At 41.5% G+C, this 18,930-nt stretch overlaps 1 protein-coding gene across 2 annotated transcripts in view; it reads left to right on the forward strand.

Annotated features, from left to right (window-relative positions):
- Nucleotides 1-1,161: 1,161 nt before the first annotated feature.
- Nucleotides 1,162-18,930, forward strand: part of LOC132258277 (GATA-binding factor C) — a 44,607-nt gene continuing 26,838 nt past the window's right edge. For both annotated transcript variants that reach the window (XM_059755503.1, XM_059755504.1), the window contains exons 1-2: nucleotides 1,162-1,229; nucleotides 3,185-4,222. In XM_059755503.1, coding sequence (XP_059611486.1) covers nucleotides 4,024-4,222 — 199 coding nt within the window. In that variant the 5' untranslated portion in view covers nucleotides 1,162-1,229; nucleotides 3,185-4,023. The remainder of the gene's footprint in view (nucleotides 1,230-3,184; nucleotides 4,223-18,930) is intronic.

The following is an 18,930-nucleotide window of genomic DNA, read 5'->3' on the forward strand; positions in this document are numbered from 1 at the left end:
TTTGACGCTCAAGCGGCATCCGCGAAGGGTTAGAGAGAGATTTTTCACATGTAGTCATTAACAATGCAGCAGCTGTAGCGTATTTGATGTAGCATTTTCAAAATAAAAGGCGTTCAAGTGCCAATCGCCATTTTACTGAAGGCGGAGTTCCACTTGAGCGTTCTAGAACGGTGATTCGATGCCGGGAAACGCATGCCAGATACAGTTGCCAATGAAGAGCATCGCTGAGTGCTTGGCTTCTGGTACAGACTGAGACAACAAGATTTTCAGTGTATTTTAATCATCTTGCCAACTCGGATCGAGAAGGATGCTTTCCCGCCTGATGCGCCCTCAAAATTCATTATCCTTATTGAGGCATCGCGACCAACTCACCCAAAATAAATCCTTTCAAGCCTATTTCGCCTGTTTCACGCCATGGCAAAAATTAATTTGCAATTTGTGATTTTCGCTAAACACCTCTATGATATGTTTACTGCAGATTAAAATTTATCTGATTTTTTAGAGTAAAAAAAATGCATTTTTTTTATTGTGCATTAAAATTTTTATTATGGCAATCATGATATGAAAATTCACAATTTCTGAGCAATTAATTCAGTCAATTCCAGTATCAATTACAACTGCCGATAGTGCATAAATGTGTGGCGATAGAGGAGAATTTTCATTGCCAAGCTAGGCGCGATTTTTTCCAAAGTGCCTGGCAAGGCAGCACAAAGCAGCACAAAACAGCGCCACACCGCAAAGAGAGCACAAAAACACGAGCACACAATGGAAGAGGGGGCGCTCCGTGAGTGCCTCCTTGTCATCTTCCCAAACATATTCACGGGGATCGCTCTTGCCATACAAAAGAGACAAATGATAAAAACTAACAGGAGAGGGAATACCACTGTGGTATCGTTCGTAATCACGCCTAGCCGGCTCGAAATCGATTGTAACTCCGCCTCGAATGTGTAATCAATTCCCAACTGCGAACACCGATTTTTTGACAAACCGAACAACATACGAGAACCACCCGAAACGACTCAACTGCAACGAATATGGCTTTAGTCGGTCCAAGACCGTTGTCGTGTTTGCGTGTTTTTATAGCTCGCGTCGCGCTCGCGCTGAAGCAGAGGCAAAACTTGTGTGTGAATTTTGCAAAAGAAAGCTTCGTCGAGAGAATCTGAGAAGCATTTCGGACTGGAAGAATGTTTATTGGTTGTTTTTGTGTGAAAATTTGTGACAATTATGAGGTACATATCGCCAGATTATGCTCATAAGCAGAGTTTCGAGTGCCAACAATTATTGGGATTTGCTGTGTAAACGGTCCTTGTTCGGCTTTATCTCTAAGTTGAGCCTCTTCAACATTTTATCAACGGCGCAACATTTATTGACAATATAATGTGATTTATTTGCCATCATCGAGCGCGTTCTGATACAAAACTCTCGATCACCATCAATAACCCCAATTGATGTAAATTATCTCATGCCGAAAATGATTAGATTATGTATTGCTGTGCAAATATTCCACCACTCGAACTGTGTTATACTTTTTTGTGATTCTAAATAGAACAATGAATCGACTTTTAATCGCTACACTTGCATGTTTTCATTCGGAGATTGCACAATTCTGTAATTAGTTGTGTGATGGTTTCTAATATTTATTTGTGTTGTTTTTTGTTTTCTTGTTTGCTAAAATACAAATGCGCGCGCGCCTTTGGCACTGAATTCACCGTGGAAGGAAAAGAATTCAAAATTTCATAATAAGAAAATATAATATATTCCACGCCGGTGTGGAATTGTTTTTAAAGGTATAAATTGTGAACTAGAGTCAAATATTTACCTTGAATATCAAACCTGAGGTCTGCAAAAGAACCAACAAGCGACGGGGACTTTGACTTTCAGAAGTTGGAGGAGCGGCGAAGCGAATAATTTTCAATGAGAATAGAAAGAAAGACAAGAAAAAACAACCAATACACAATTTCTACACTTAACCTTCCATCTAAATAATAATCTATATTTATTATAAATTCATTATTTACCTCTTATGAGGTATAATTAACGACACATCTGATGGGAGAGCCAACACCTCTCTCTGTGCTGTGGTGGAAAAAAAGAGCCTGGCTTGTTTCAAAACGATCATCATCAATCGATTATTCGAATTTGAAAAATTGAAATCACAGCGTGACTGCATTCTCAGTTTCGATCTAGCATTTGGTGGCGTTTCGAGTGTAAATTGAAAGTTCTCTCTCTTTTTTCTGCTGATGCTGGTGTGTTACACACCTAAGGCGACTCGAGATGATCCCTACGGAGTTTTTGTGCGCGGTGATTTATTGTACGGCCCAGAGAGAGAAGTTAGACACATTTCTTGTGCGGTGATAACATTGCGCAAAAGGAAGACGTCTTATCGCGCGGCGAGTTTTAATTAAAAACTTGTAATACGTCCCCTTTCCTAATCAATTTCCCTTCAAATATACTTGTTTGTCAAATTGACTCTTTCAACAATTGTAACAAGCTCACGAAAATTGCGAGGCTTTTCTTTCTTTTCCGCCGCGCGCGCTCGTGACTATGGAAAATGTCACACGCGCTGAGCCACCAGCAAAAAAAAGGCTGAACATCTAATATTTATTAAAGATGAATCGTTTAAAGTGATCGATATAGTGAAGAAAAAAAATTTTTATTGATAAGGCGCGCACCGAAATTTCCTTTATCAGCTCTTGTATGCACAACGCGCGTATCGCATCGACAATAGTTATATATTTTACAAGATATTTCCATCAAGATAAGGTGCCGAATTTTTGGCCATTGAGTGCTCTTGTATTGGGTGAGAAATACTCCACTTTTCCTCTGACAATTGCGGAAAGTGGCCGAAAAACACACTCACGCGCAGTCTTTGAGCGCCCGAAATCGCTCTAGTGGCCATAGATCGATCGCAGATGATCAGTTGGCTGGTGCGCCGATCGAATATAGCAATCAAGTTGTGCGAAGCAATAAATCATACAGCGCGCCAGAGCGCAGCTATTGAATGGTTTAAAACGTGTGATTTGAGGTGTTGATTATTTGAAACATAGTTTAACAAATTATTCAATCTCCTGCGACTCTCCCACAGACGTTTCTCCCCCTTGTGAGACGCCTGTGCCATCGCACAGGCAAAATGTCATGCCGAAGTAGGTAAAAATATCATTGAGAGTATTTGTTTTCATTGCAGGTTAGCAATATTGCCTGAATGGTCACCGACGACAACTCGAGGGCTGCGGCGCCTGAAATCTTTCCATCGCCAGTGACCTGTGTGTCAGACATGACCGTAACAATAGAATGAGTGTCCGAAGTTGAAATTTTCCCGACGATGTGCTACTTTTACTAACAGTGCGGAATCCTTTTCGGTTCACAGTGCAAAAGAAGTATTTAAGAGAGAGAGAGAGAAAGATAAAGAATTTGATGAGTGGACTTGAGTGGTTATCGGATTAATTTAGGGCAAAACCTAGTTTAGGCTATTAAAAGAAAAATCTTTTTATGTGATAATATAAAAATTGAGAAACTGCGAGTTTTTCATCCCATTAAATGCCGAAATTTTGAAATTTAAAGCGACGTCTGGAGGTATAAATAAGCAAATTGTATAGAGTGGCCATTATGCGACATGTGAAAAAATTGCGTTTATTGCCTCCTATATGAGTAAAAACGGCGCTTTTTTTCGTCTCCTTCTAACCATACTCATTTTATGCACAACACGAATTTGATTTAAAACGTGCATCATAAAAGCGACGTGGAGTGTCCGATCGCTGGCAGAGATCTCCGCTAATTATGACAGTTCTATTTTTTCGAAAGTTTTCTCTGCCCATGTTAGAGATCGCCAGAGAAATTCAGTGAAGATCGAAGGGTATTTAATGATAACAATTTTAACGGGTGAACACATAAAAAGAATTTAACGGCGAAGAGTAGCCGAGGTGAGAGACACAGTCTTGAGCTTCTGGGACAGACTCTGAGTGAATTGTGTTGTTTTTTGGGGATTGTGGCAACTCGACGGCACCCCAAACGGAGCTCTACACCATGGATATGACATCAACGGCGGAAGCCGCTCGGTGGTACGACAACCCACGCCTGGGCGGCTCGCCGAACGCCGGGGCCGCGGCCAGTGGCGCCCACCAGGCGGCCACCGGCGGCGTCGACACGTCCGACATGGGCGCCTTCTACGCGCTGGAGAACGGCGGACACCGGAGGTACTACTCCACCGGATACGCGCCTCACGGTGAGTTACCAATTCAGTCCGCTTACGCACTCGCCGATCGCGATGAAAGTCAACACTAGATTTACCGAGAGAGCGACGAAATGCGCCAGAATTGTCTGATGATGACACAATGAATGGAGCAAATATGTTCCAATGGTCGGAAAAACACACACACAGTCAGTTAAAATCCTATTTAAGAATGATCATGTAAGCGTTTTATCCCGCGCTTCTGTTTCAATCTTTAATTTTAACTTGAAATTTTAACTTTATGTTAAAAGTTGGTTAAAATTCATTTTCAATTACTCTTGTTGATAGCTTCAAAGCTAGTGGGATAAATCCCTAAGAATATCAGGAATCTTTCAACTTCTTAGATGGTTTTTCGTATTATTTCTCTTAGTCTGAATGATCTTCTATTGGACAAATGGGTTCAGTTGGGCTTTGAAGGGTTTAAAATCATGATATGAACCTTTATAAGCCACATTATAGATTATTTATCTCTAGTATTAGACTCTAATCAAGCATTCAATTGAGAATGAGAACATGGTGGATAGAAAAATCATGATTTCTGTTGAGTCTCTTTGGGTAAATCTAGTGTTGATGAGCGATTTCGCCTCAAGTCGCGAAGGCGATGAGAAAATGGGATGGCTCACGAAAGTGGCAGAGAGAGAGAGATTGCATTAAAAAGGCAGAATTAATGCAAAAGAGGTCCCAATAGTTAAAGTAAAACTATGTCACAAAATGATGTCTCAATACTTTTTTCGTCTTCTCACTTGAAATGGCAGAAATTCGGCAATAGAGGTATTTTAAATGAACAATCCCCAACATTAATAGCATTTTAAGGCACGCCAATAACCATCAAACTCCCCATCAAATTTTTATATTAGAAATTTATTGACTTTTGCGTGTTGTGTCTGCAACAACAAGTTTCCCGCGCGCGGTTATTTACATTTGATGGTGAATGAGAAAAGGCTGTTTTTTTTTTTAATTTACATGTAGAACTTCTCTTGACGTTTTTTTCGGTGGTTTAACTAATTCCGATCAATATCATTTCTTCACTAATTAAAACACAATTCACTCGCTGAGATCCTTTGGCAAAAAGAAGAAAAAAGAAATGTCCGCGGATTGGACATAAGTAGCAAAATATTTGAGTGTCAATTTCTATTTGTAGGACATCAACATTTTAATGGCTATGCCCAATTAATCAGATTGTATAGTGAATAGGAGAGTAAAGGTAAAAGTTTTATACTTTAGATTTCCAAGAGGCCTCACTTTTGGCATAATCAAATTTTATTGCGAAACTTTGATGAAATGAACTGATTGGGTTTGACTTTAAGAGAAGAACGGAACATCGCGTATCTCTGAAATCACAATTTCTTCCCGAAAGACAATTTAACTTTGCACTGCATATGATATGTGTGCAATGTGTTTTCGGCTGAGATTTTTCGCCATTTCTTGCGTGTCGGCGGTGAAAAAAAATCGGTGAGACTTCCTTCGGTCGGGCTCATGTTGTGACTCAGGCCTGATGACCAGTCATTATGGACTCGTTACGGAGTCTAGGCGACTATTTCCCTTGATTACTATTGAACTTGAATTTCGCATGCAGGCAACTCTTGTACAATTGTATGAAATACAGCCGCAAAGCTTAATGTGCCTCCGGACAAACTTTTTTCCCGCCACGAAGATTGCGTACATGAAAATTAAATTCCTTTTTTGAGAGACTGGAACCCCACCAAGAGATGCGTTAATGTATAAAGAGATACACATATTCACAAGGACTCATTTATATTATTTGTAGCTCGTAAATGTCTTGCTGGGCTCCATTTGAGATAAACAGTGAACAGTAGTTGCTCAGACAAGCACTAATGGAGCGCATTAATTTTAAATCGTCCGGCGTGATGCTTAAATTGAATTATCAAATGTAACAAGTCTATGTTCTGCTGGGAAGAGATTGAATTTGAATGAGTGTAGGTTGTATTTTGACTAAAGACGACAACTCTACTTGAATAAATATCAAATTTTTCAAATCATTTCACCAACTGCTAGGCAAAGCCACTCCACTGGATCAACTGGAGGATCTCTGAATTGAATGCTTGTGTCGCATTTAATTAGTCAAGCATCGTCTTGACGAGATGCTCAGGCCGAATTACACTCTATGAATCAAAGTGATTTCTTGAGAAAATGGTTCTCCAATATATTTTATGCATATGTTCTCCGAATGAACATTATCACGCGCATTCATCTTATTTCCCCATATTATTGTTATTATTATTACGATTTTTGTGTTTGCTCTTCGGGGCATTATTCGGGTGAATATTGTGTGCATGCCACGATGGGACAGTCATTGTGACAAACCTATTTCAGGAGTCCTTATAAATAAATATTAAGTTTTTTCTTCTCGGTAATCATCGCGCCACACAACAATAAAAACATCAATGTTGTATAAAGAACGTGCAAGAAAAAGAAGATGAACAATAAGGAGATAAAAGACGATGGAAAAAAGCACAGAATTTATATTCGCTTTTGTCACCTTAAAATAGATTTTCTTGTCATTATTGCCGTGCACTTCGTCAATGGAGAGTTTTGAGTCTGTTAAGCAATCCAGACAAAGAATGAAAGATATATAATAAAAGGAGTGAGATTTTTTTCTCCACTCCTTTTTACGTCTATTTTCAAGAGAGATAGAGGAGAAGAAGAAGAAGGGTTTCAATAAATTATAAATTTATATTGTTAAGGACGCGACGCCATGCAACATATCGATGAGTTTAACGTATGCTTGAGTGAAAAATGTCCCGGGGAATCATTAAGATTCCTCTCTTACCTGAAAATAACAACATTTTTGCCCTTTCTACACCTTGAATATCTGCATAAAGTGCAAGTGCCGTCGGCTCTCGGAATACTTGGAAGTCGAGCTGAACGGAAAACTCATATAGCTGTGTGAGAGGCGAACTTATGCGCCTTTTGCGATCAATATTTGAAGAAGGATTTCACCATAATGAGTCCATTAATATCCAAGTTGTCCTTTTGCCGTTTCTGCCCTTTTTTTCAATTGAATTCAATCCACTTACTCATTCACAGCCTTATCTAATCGGAGTCATTTCACTAATCCATGTCCGAACTCCCACTATGGCGCATCTACACAGTAATAATGCGTCTACGCTGCGTATGAGTGATGGAAACACAATAAACTAATTAAATAATCAAACTAATTCGCGGTATTATCGAGGTGGTTCATTTAATAACAGAGTGGCAACCAATCGTGAAATTAAATGACTTAATCGCACTTCGATTTATCGATCGCTTGCTAAATCGATCAATCAAAATCACTTATCTGAATTTTTTTTGTCGTCGAGATGATCAATAAAGAAAAATATGATCAAATGAGCTTGAAACGCACGTATTGATGCTGTTTTCTCTGTATTTTTTCCGCCGCGCTGAAGCCTTATAATTTTTATGATTTTCGTGTTTCCTAAACGGAATCAATGACATGCGGGATATAAATTCTCCACAATGCCACAAACTTTTCTTCACGGTGTATTCTGTCTTTGGGCGTCTGAGCCGAACGAAATCAGCCGTTGGCGGCCGCGCGGCGAACCTTCAAATTATATCGGCCGCTAAACAATTTACTTCTCATGACTTCATTTTGGGGGTGTTTCGTAGAGTTTTAGATTCTTTCACTTCTTCAATTATTGCACATTTTCTGATCGGTTTTCTCACCAAGTTTAACTTGATGAAACTTTATCGTTTTCCAAAAAATTAAAAGATATAATAAATGTTATAATAATTCATAGTCTAAGAATATTTTAGGAATATGCTGAAAAACAGGAGTTAATGTGTTTATCAAAGAGGCGTTTTATGCAGATTACTGAAGTTTGAGACAATTTTCTAAGGAAAAAATACTGGGAGACATTCAATGTCTTCATGAGCTATTTTAATGGCTGAAACAGTCATCAAAAACTATCATCGTGAGCCTAAAATCTCCGCTGCAATTAGACTTTGGAGTGCATGTTTGGAATATACAGCAGTTTCGCCTGCTCTGGGCGATATTAGCAAGTGGCATTATATCATATTACACATTGTCCTTGTCAAAGAGGAACACAAGAAGATTCGCAAGAGCGCAGAGCACTTTTGTGTTACATTCCGCGGATACTTCGTCCAGTCACTGTGTCTGTCGCGCTGGGGGACCAGGTGTTGCCCTGCGCGCAGTTCAGGAGATCCGCATGTCGCGCGCTCCGTCCGCGATTTGGTTGCGATCCCACACTCTGCCCAATAAAATCGGCCCCATACTGCGCTTCGATTGAATTTCATATAAACTTTCTTCACCTTTATCATCTGATCCTGTCCTCACGTTGTGCGCCCGCCAATTCTGGGGAATTGTAGAGCAAAATGGGAAAATCACACTAAATATTTGCGCTATCTCGCAATTGCTCTTTTCTGTAATGCCTTTTCTGTGGGCTTTTCACGCATTTGATTCCTCTGTGACTTGTCCGTGATTCAAAAAAATATCCCCATGCGGATGTGGCAAGTCACTTTTCTGAGAATCTCTCTTGTGCCTGGGTGCTTAAGGTTGTACATCATGTGACAACAACCCTCGCCATTGCCCAGCGTCTCGTGTGTGTGCGCGCATTTGCGTCTCTCTCTCTGGGCAAATGCTCGTGCCTAATAAAACAAAGAGCTGCTTTTATAATGCGAATTTGAGGACAAAATGCAGAAATGCGCTCCGTGAGGCGGTCTCCCTTTATTAATTACATTGAATTTTCAAACTGTCTGGCGGTCAATTTACTTTCCGCCACTCCGTGCACTGTTCCACTTTTTCCACAAAATTTTCTCCATATCTGTGCGCTCTCTAGCACATTGTGCCTTATTTCTCAATGCACTTGAGGGGGAGTTGCTGTAATTGCACACAGACAAACACTGCGCCTCATATTCCGCAGAATTCATCCACTCCATAATCTCAACTCTGTTTTGCTTCACCAATCTCTCAAATGGGATGATTATACAAAAGTCTCGGGCTCTGGCTGCATATATGCTGGTGTATATGGGGATGCATGAGCGTCGTCTTACGATGATGGCCCAGTGTGCCTGTGGAATTTGATATTTCTTGCGTATTATTTCACTGACTTGGCGCTGCACTGCCGTATAATGACATAATTGTACTAATTAGAGTGTCTTATGCAAGTTACAACAAAACACTGAACCAAAAAATGGACAATAAGTGCTATCAAGAACATGCATTCAATGCGCTCCTCTGTCTCTCTCGCCATGACCACTCGGGCCAGGCCACAAATTACAACTCATTGATCCGTGTTGGTGCATTATAGGGATAATTCTGGGAATCAAATCATGGGTAATGTGGAGGAAATCTCGTTATATTCTCCATCTCTGCAGCCCTCAATTTGCACCTCCGGATCGGCCTCTTCGGCGCATTTCTCTGACCAATTCTACTGTATATAAATTTCACTTTCGCGGCTTCTCGTCTCAGCACACGCCCACGCATTTGCGAATGTCGCGGCGCAAAATGAGAGCCACTGTGCATATTTTAAACTATAATTCACCTACTGAATTTAGTGAATCGCTAATGCCGCGGCGATTGACTTACAAAGTAACTTCATATCGAGGTGATGTTCTGTCTTTTCCACCCATTGTGTCTCAGCGCCTCATAAAAGGCGCACCAGCGTTAAATTTCAAGTGTGAAAACACTAATTTGACACTAATTTACTCTAGAGTGAGAGAGAGAAATAGACATTTTGCAGAGAGCGCGAGGGAAATGTCCAGCAACAATTTCCCAGTTTTAATATCACGCAGAATGACACATAAAAATTTTCACTACAAAACTATTGTTGTGTCAGTTTGCGCGACACTCTAAAACAATTTTACCTCTCTTTTTTGCACCACAATATATGACATATTCCAGCCATCAAGTTGGTGCGTTTTGACACAAAACCCAGGGAAAAGCATGTGTATTTGAGCGGAAGCAGGCGCTATGATTCTTGCCACTGGGTTTTGAGATTTAATCACACACCGAAATTAGCATCAAATTGTCGTTTATATTACAAATTGCTATTAGAACATTTTATTGATACATATCAATAGTGGTTAAAGAGCATGTTCATAAATAATATTTACAACAATAGTGCAAATTTCATAGATGTGTGGGATTTGGATTTTTGGACGAATTGCTCACGCTGAGTGATGAGCAATTTGTCGGTGTGCATAACCCAGTTTTTTTTCCTTTTCAATTAATGTAACGTGCATAGCAAAAAGTGCGCAAACACTTCTTTCTTATTGCGATTCAAACACGCGTCATAATCGCAATTAATTTCCATTCATTATCATTAAATGTTAGACACTTGTTAACACAGGGAAACTATAGCTAACAAGATGCTTTGGCGAGAGAGTGCAATATTCAATAACTGCGAATTTTCCATCTGAACAATTATTCGCACGGAGACAAAGAACTTTGGAGTGTGCATAATTAATTGAATAACAAATGGGCCTAATGCTCGTGTGCGTGAACAGTGAGACCTCTTAGAGTGTTTGGCATACTTCTTGGATGGTGAAAAATCACACACACGTCAAGAATCATCCTGGAATTGCTAATAGAATTTCTTTCATAGGCACAACATCTCTCTCTCTCTCTCTCTCTGTGGTGTGTAGAATGCTGAACCTCGGCGAATGGATAAAAGAGTTTTCACTTTCCTTAGACACGCCATGTCTTAATCGTCAATAAATATTCATATGCATTCATGAAATAATGTTGTGCATTTGTGTTAAATGCACAACATTATGCAATTCCATACATACATGCAATTTATGCAATTCACATTAAAATAAAGCCAGAGAGAGAAGGAAAAAGTGCCACAAACTCAGCACAAATTTCATTGAATGGAAAAAAAAACATGGGGCGCGCTCGAGGTGTGCAGCAGAGGGAAATTGAGGGCCCGCGATGGGCCCGAGGTGGGTGATAGATTGTGAATGGTGCCCATGGCGAGAGGGAATTTGGCTGCGCCATCGAGAGTCAAGTGCAAATCCGCCAGCTGGCAACGATGGCACGGCATCATAATTGCGCCGAAGGTGCGCTCCTGGGCTTTGGGGCTCTCGCTCCGGGGATGTGCGCTTCGCATTGGGCGGCAGCGGCAATAAAATAGCGAGTGCAATAAATAAATTGCCAATGAGACGATGGGACAGCCATCTATCAGTCCGGGAATAAATAAGGCACGTCTCTCTCGCTTGGAACAATACAGAGGATGAGGAGGCGATGGTAGGAAGAGAGCTAACAAGCCTTAGACTTGGGATATTTGTGTATGCGTGAATATTTGATGGGAAAATGAGCAATAAAAGCCGGCCAAACGTCCCGGAGATCTCGAATGGGGCGCGCAGAGAGTCTCTGCGATGACACACGAAGAAGATGAATGCGTTTGGGGGCCCTCGGATTATCCCCATGTCGCGGCATGCGAGCCCCATTTGTGCGTGAATCAATTGAGTGCAGATGGAACTACCGTTCTCAATGTGTAAAGGCGAACAGAAAGTTACTCACTTTTCATTTGATTGACGGCTGATTAAGGCGCGCGAGAGACCTCCGAGTGCTCACTGTCCATTGTTGGGCCGGGATGCCTCTTTAGTCACACAGTCGCTGATGCGGACAGACAAGTCGAGAAATTTGGAATGCGCGATGCAAGTGGCATCCGGAGACTGCGAGGATCTCTGGGAATTATTGACACCCTGGCGTGGAATTTTTGGGGTGGCATTTGGGAATTAATAAGCGACAGCGCAACTAAGTGCGCCCTTATCTTGTGTGACATCTTCGCGGTGTTCCTCTTTTCGGCACATTCATATCATTTTGCCGAATGGCACTCATATGAATTATGATTTGCTATTGTCTCTGCGCGCCCAAATTCGCGATGGTGCATTGGAAATTCAAATAACATCGCGAGTGTGTGTGGCTTGGGATCACCCCAAAAGATCTCTGGGGCGAAGAGTATGGGAAAAAAGAGCAGCGGATTGAGCGAAATCTTAGCTGCGATATGACGTGTCGACCGAAATGTTCCCTTTTGAATCCGAAACTCCTCTATGATAAATTGACGGCAGATCGCTATCGCGGCCGAAGCGATTGATATTTTGCGGAACAACAGCCACCGGCCGGCAAGATGAGCGCGATAGTTCTTTTTTCATTCATTACTGCACCAGAAGCAGCAGTCGTTCACGCTAGAGTTGCTTATGACAAAGATCGAGAATGCGAGATCGCCAATTTATCATCTGGCAGAGAAGTTGGAATATAGCTGCACTAAAACACCTTGCCAAGGCGGCGTGAATCGCAGAATTAGGACGTTCCGCAAATTAATAAATAACCATTTCTGGCTCTTGGATTTCCACTCTTGTCTTGCTGTGCTAATTAGCACCCCTAAAAGTTTGGGAGCGATTCCCACTCAAACTGAAGAATGTTAAATTTCGAACATGTTAAAGTTTATCATTTCAAATCAATAAGGAGAAACACGCTAACATAGTTTTAGGGAAAAAGAATTTACTGCAAATATATTTCATGTTGTTGCTTGAAAATTTCATCTATTTTTGACCCAGCTTTTGATATATTAAAATAACCTCTGGAGGACGTTTTAAAATAACACATTCAGAGGGTAAAAATTGGCTTAACACGTGTGAATCAGAATTGCAAATAACAGAAGTGGTAAAAATTTTAACACATGTGGTGAGTTTTATAACACACGTGGTGAATTTTTAACACAATCACAATATGTGACTCTGAATATTGAAGACATTATCGAAATTGCGATTTTATTGCACAGCATTACATGGTGGAAATTGTCAAACACTGTAATTCTTTGGTCATTTTGGTCAATTAAACATAGCATAATGGTATCTTTATCTGCCGAAAGTGCTGTATTTCATTCCCCTTTTTCAACTTTATCCGCGCACACACACGAGATTTCGGAGTGAATTGAATTTTGTCAAATAAATCTCAACTATGCCGATGACGGCGAGTAAAACATTTGAATGGGTGCGAGAGGGAATCATAAAAATTCATGTTTTCAAAAATTCGATTGTTGTCGAGATTCGCCATACAAAATATAAATTCGGGGCCACATATTGAGAGTGTTGAAATAGCCGCCTGCATGAGTCTCGCGACAAGAGAGGACCTCCTGGAATTCAGAATAAATTCGCGATCAATAATGGGGCATTTATCTTTTTTCCGGTCACTCTTGATTTAATGCGCCCTCTTCACTTTGTGTGTGCGTGTATTTTGATGTGGAGATGATCTCGCGACTGTGCTTTGGGTGAAGATAAGATGCAATTTCACATCTATACTGTGGGGCTTCTTTATGCCTTTATTCTTGTTCCACCTCAATTCTGCGCTACTATTTATTATCATTGTTCCTCTGGATGCTACATTTGTTGAGTCTATATTGACTTCCACTGTTTTGCTGTGCCCTCATCTGCAATCCCGATTTTTTTTCATGCCCGCGCGCATTGGAGACAGGAAATTTCCAGAGGAGAGAAAAACAATGTCGCTTATAAAACTCACACGACCTGTAGATGTTTTTTTTCTCCCTTCTTCTGCCGAGTCCAGAAGATGGATGACGGCAGAAACAATCATCCGGAGAATTCTCTATTAATCCCAACTTTCATTCCTAGCCAAAGAAATGCCTTGAAGCCCCAAGGTGTTCTCGAATTTATCACTTCATTAAGACAAAATGTTAATATGCCTTTTGTTGCCAAAGATGATTATGCATCAAGGCGGTTACTTTATGAATTGTCAAAGAATGGTTTTGGAACACTTCCTTTTCGGATGTGAATCTGAAAACAATTAAGTCCACGGAATGGCAATTTATCATCAGAAAAAAAGTCCATATTTGCGGCCGAAATTCAGTGTGACTTTGGTAGAAAAAGTAAATACAAAGGGGGATTCACGACGTCATCATCACAAGGTGTGAGACTCTCTGGCGGACACTCTTTTATTCAGTGAGCCATGGGACATGCTATTGTAGCCAGCAAACTGTGTGCATAGTTTTACATTTTGTTCCACAGCACACAATTTCACTGTCAGTCCGCATAGGAGAATTTTCCACCACTTTCCACACACAGAAGCTTCTTCTATTGCATCTCATTTGTGGTGTGGATTAGAGTTTGTGTTTTTAGTGTCGGAAATAAAAGTGTGTTATAAGACAAAATTGATCATTTGCAGAGCAACGCGAAGGCTCTGCTTGGCTGCCTTCTTGATGCCTCCCTTGAATTCGTTCACCTGGTGAGCTGCGCTCTCCACCTCTCTCGAACACACGCTTTGACATACACCTTCTGAGCACTCTTTCCACCGTGCCCCATTCACGATGGTGAATTTTACATAATTATGGATATTTTTCATCAAGGCGACCCAACACATACGCCCACGCGCTGACCATTCCCCGATCCCAGCCGCCTCAGCCGCGAGACAAATTGCGAATGCACGCCGTTCCCGGAGTGATTAGTTTTCCACAATGCGCGCTCCAATGGGACAATTTAATTAAGATTATGGAGACATTTTCTATTAGGCCAAAATGCGCTCGCAATTTGCATGCATGCGGAGAATGCGCTGCAGATGCACTCAAGTTTATGGACAGCGTTGGCCGCGCATTGCACACCCAAGCAACCAACTAAAAGCCCATAGGGTTGCAAGTCTAACTCCCTAACAACTGCGCAAAAACCTGAGAAAATTATCATTCTTGCAAAAGCAGTTTTCACTCGACTTTTGGACGTTTTAATATTTGCTCTGGAGATCTACTTTCCCTTAAAATTCTAGGAACAAAGAATGAAAACAACCAATAAGCTATCGCAGCGGAAGTTGGAGGAAACTCAAGAAAGAAACACTTCAATTTAAAGAAAAAAATTCTGGGAAGTGTTTTCAGTGTTTTCTGGGAAGTTACTTATAGCACAGTCCTTTAAGGAAAATTAAGCCGAATAGCTTAATTGTGGCTCTTCAGCTGGCTCGCGAGTGAGTCCCAATGACCGAACATTGACCGCGGAACGACTGAAGTTCGCCAATTGGGCAGGGCAAGATGAGGTGCAACACAGTGTCCAGATCAAACTCCTCAAGGGTGCACTTTCGACCCCACATCATGTTCTGGCTGTTGGCTTCTCCTTGTGCCTCAGAGAGGCACTGAAATGTTGGAAAGCATGATTAGTGCCAGACGACGATTCATTTAGGAAGAGGTTGTTAATCTACCTCCAGCATGTGAAGGCGAGGGAATGAAACGCCACCGCAATTCTTCAGCAATTAAGGGCACTATATGCAAATTTCATCAACGAATTTCAATAATTATTGTTGTACAACTGCATGTTTTGTTGCATTCTTATTTATTATAGGTGGAAGAAGATGTGTGCGCAAAAATATGGGGGAGAAAAGTCTAACCTTCTTTCTCATTCCGCTGCCTTTCTTTGGCTCGGAACATTGGCGCATTTGTGTGTATGGGAAGAGAGATGATGGAGGGCCGAAGGAAAAGGCAGAGAGAAAAAAATCTATTTTTCACTCATAAGTTTGAGGTTGCTGATAGACTCACCGTCAGTCACTGATCGATTCATCCGAATGGGCAGGTGTATTCTGGCTGAGGTGTTTCAGTTTCTCTTGGCCTTGTTCCCCTCTCCACCCCAGTTTTTCTTTCACTTGATCCGCGCACACTCTCCAGAGGGGCAGGTGAATGAACACTCCAACAGACTTATTACATTAATTTGGAAATAAATACTCTAAACGTCTTCTCCTGTTTTTTCCACTCTCCACTCTCGCCGCGGACTCTGTGAATTTAATTTCATCACATAAATTTTCGTGGAGCGAAGAAGTCCCTTGTGGGAAAAGCCATAATTGCTGGTGGCAGAGTCGCTGGCGGAATTGTTCGGTCGAGAACAAGGAGGGAGGAACATCGATTGGGGCCTTCAGACGTCTGCCAGGAGTAACGGTTGGGATGTCATCAACGTTCAAAATTATTCACACTCTTGGCTCACTGCCCAAAGACTCCGGCATCTCCGCGAAGAGCGGAGAGTGCGCACATGAGAAAGAGAAATCATGCTCCACTGGGGCGGTATATATAGGTAGTACAATATAATTTTCATGTAAGCGCCATTCCCCAATAAAAGAGACCAACCACAATAGAATCACTGAGAAATTCCCTGGGAATACGCCAGGAGAAAGAGAATGAACTCCAAATTGGGATAATTTTCCTCCACAATAGCGCAAGAGAGTTATACACAATGCAAGAAGTTGACAATCGAATTAAACGGCGAAATGCCTGAGAAGCTCATCTCTGAATCTTGCGGGGCCCCCACGAAGCGCAGGAAGGGCCGAAAGGAAGAGACGTTCTTCGCCCAATTGCCAATATATATATAATATTATATATACAGTGGGGCGAGGGAAGTGGCTAATGACAATAGGGAAGAGGATCGAAATGGTGGACAGAACTTTGGCTCCACTTGTGCGTCTCCGGGGCCGTTTTGGATATTCTGGGGCGAGAGTGAGGTAAAACGCGCGATAACCAGTGCTTGTGAGACGAAGCAAAAACAAGAAGATCGTTTGTTTAACACGCGGTTAAATGGTGAGACTGTGAGTGGTGTGCCTTCTCTGGTAGCCATCCAGACAGAATGTGACTACACGAATTATCCCACACATTCCGGACGTCTGTTGGTATTTCTTGTTACTTCGGAATGCTATCACAGCGCCTCATCGCCCAGTATCAAATGACCATCCATCGCCAGAGATGAGGACTAATGAATAAATGATGCCCCAATAGTAGTGCACCCAATTTTCATCGTCACCAGTCACTTTTTCCACGCACCCATGAAATTTATGGGCAATTCCCAGTGAGTAATCCCATTTCCCGGTGTGTGACATCTGAAGAAGAGCTCGCTTTTCTCGCCCCTCGCTCACAGTCACAGCACAATTGCGCCTAATCCGATTTTGGGTTGCAGTCAGACCAACCAAGACTGCCATTGTCAGTGTGAGATTAGATTGAACGTATGATCTGTGGCCCTTAATTTATTCTCTCACCCTCCGCAGAGCCGGCAAAAATTGAATTTCCAACCAAATCGCATAACTCTCGCATGGTTGAGTGCTGAGACATTATTTCGGGCCACTTGGAAGATGTCCGAGTGCGCAAAGAAATGCGAAAGATTTATTCCTTTCAAGGACTGCGCAGTAGCGCCGAAACGAGGGGCAAGAGGGGCAACGCGCCCCGGCCTTCACTGTGGCCAATAAAATGCATAGTAACAAAGAATTTCTAGCATTAGAGCATTATCACACTTGTTTTTTTCCACTTTTAAGTTATCGACACTTATCGATAAGAGCTTCTTGCAATTTTAGGGGAAAAATATTTAAAATTGACAGTCCAAAGACTGTTTAGTTCATATGCGTCCTTTTTTCCTCTAAAATTGTACTGAAAAAAGGAAATTGGAGGCAATTCGTATCGATAAGTGTCGGTAAATGTCGATAACTTCAATCATTTCAAGGTGAAAAAGGACACAACGTCAAAAAAGGACTGATATAGACTGATTTGACTTTTGACTGTCAATTTTGACTACTTTTCCTATAAAATTGAATTCAAAAATACACGAATTCGTGTCGATAAGTGTCGGTATTAGCTTGATACCACTAAAAATTCTACTCTTCTGAAAGCCATTAAACGAGATTTTACTCTTAAAGTCCTGAAGAGAATGAATTCCATAATAAATGCTTCAATTTAACAATAAATTATCGATATTCTTGCAATCTTTCGAGCTCCTTTGCACTGTATTTTTGCTTTGTCGCATCGTTTTCCCAAGAACATTTCAATTTTCATCGCCTTTGACAGACTTCAGATTCTATATATCAAAGGAAATTTTCTTTCCCTTCGCCATGACGACACTGAATGGCAGAGAAGTTCTGCGAGGAGTTCCTGGGAAATTCACACAGAGCAAGCTCCGCAGTAGAAGCTGCTTAATGGTTGAAACTTTTCCCAGATTTCCTCCCTCTTATCGCGTGCGCAATCACGAGATTCCTCAACTGTGAATCAATAACTCCCCCATCGTCCATTGACTCTGTCGTGGGTGTGTGTGTGTGTGTGTGTGCCGCGAGAAAGACAGGAGATAGAAGAGCAATTTTGTGGTAGACAAAACTCAAAGTCACTCTCATGGAACCTCAAAGTTTAGCTTGATGGCGCAAATGTCCTGGCTGGTCGTCTTTTGTTGTGCGCTGTGATACATTTCTCGTATGCTAATGCCGGCCTCGTACGACTGCGGGGAGAAACACACAATTATGTGTATGTACGAGACTGAGGAACATAATGATGATGGCACATACGACGGGTGGTTCGTAGGCATTAGGAGTGTTGGCAATGCGACTACGCGCACACATTTGGCCAGGTAAAGTGCTCGAATAATAAAGTAAAAAGCCAGCGAGAGGGAGAGAGACAGTGTAGAGGAAGGTATGAGTTCTGAAAGCTGATTTTTATCGCGGTATTCTGTAAAATGGCGGACACAGCTGTCAGTCACATTGTTGGCTTGAATGCATGAAGCAAAACGCACATAATGCCACATATTTTATATATCATTTTCCCTATGTAGCATTAGAAGCTCGACTTTTCCCTTGTTCATCTACTTGACCATCTCCAGAGACCATTTGGATTGCCATTGTGCGACTGAGCATGTTGTTGTGCGTAGCGAAGATGAAGTAATTGCGGAGGTGCCCAAAATGGGAATGAAATGTCCGGGAATTAAGGGAA

The sequence above is a fragment of the Phlebotomus argentipes genome, unplaced genomic scaffold, assembly GCF_947086385.1.
Source record: "Phlebotomus argentipes unplaced genomic scaffold, Phlebotomus argentipes genome assembly scaffold_4, whole genome shotgun sequence".
Lineage (NCBI taxonomy): Eukaryota > Metazoa > Arthropoda > Insecta > Diptera > Psychodidae > Phlebotomus > Phlebotomus argentipes.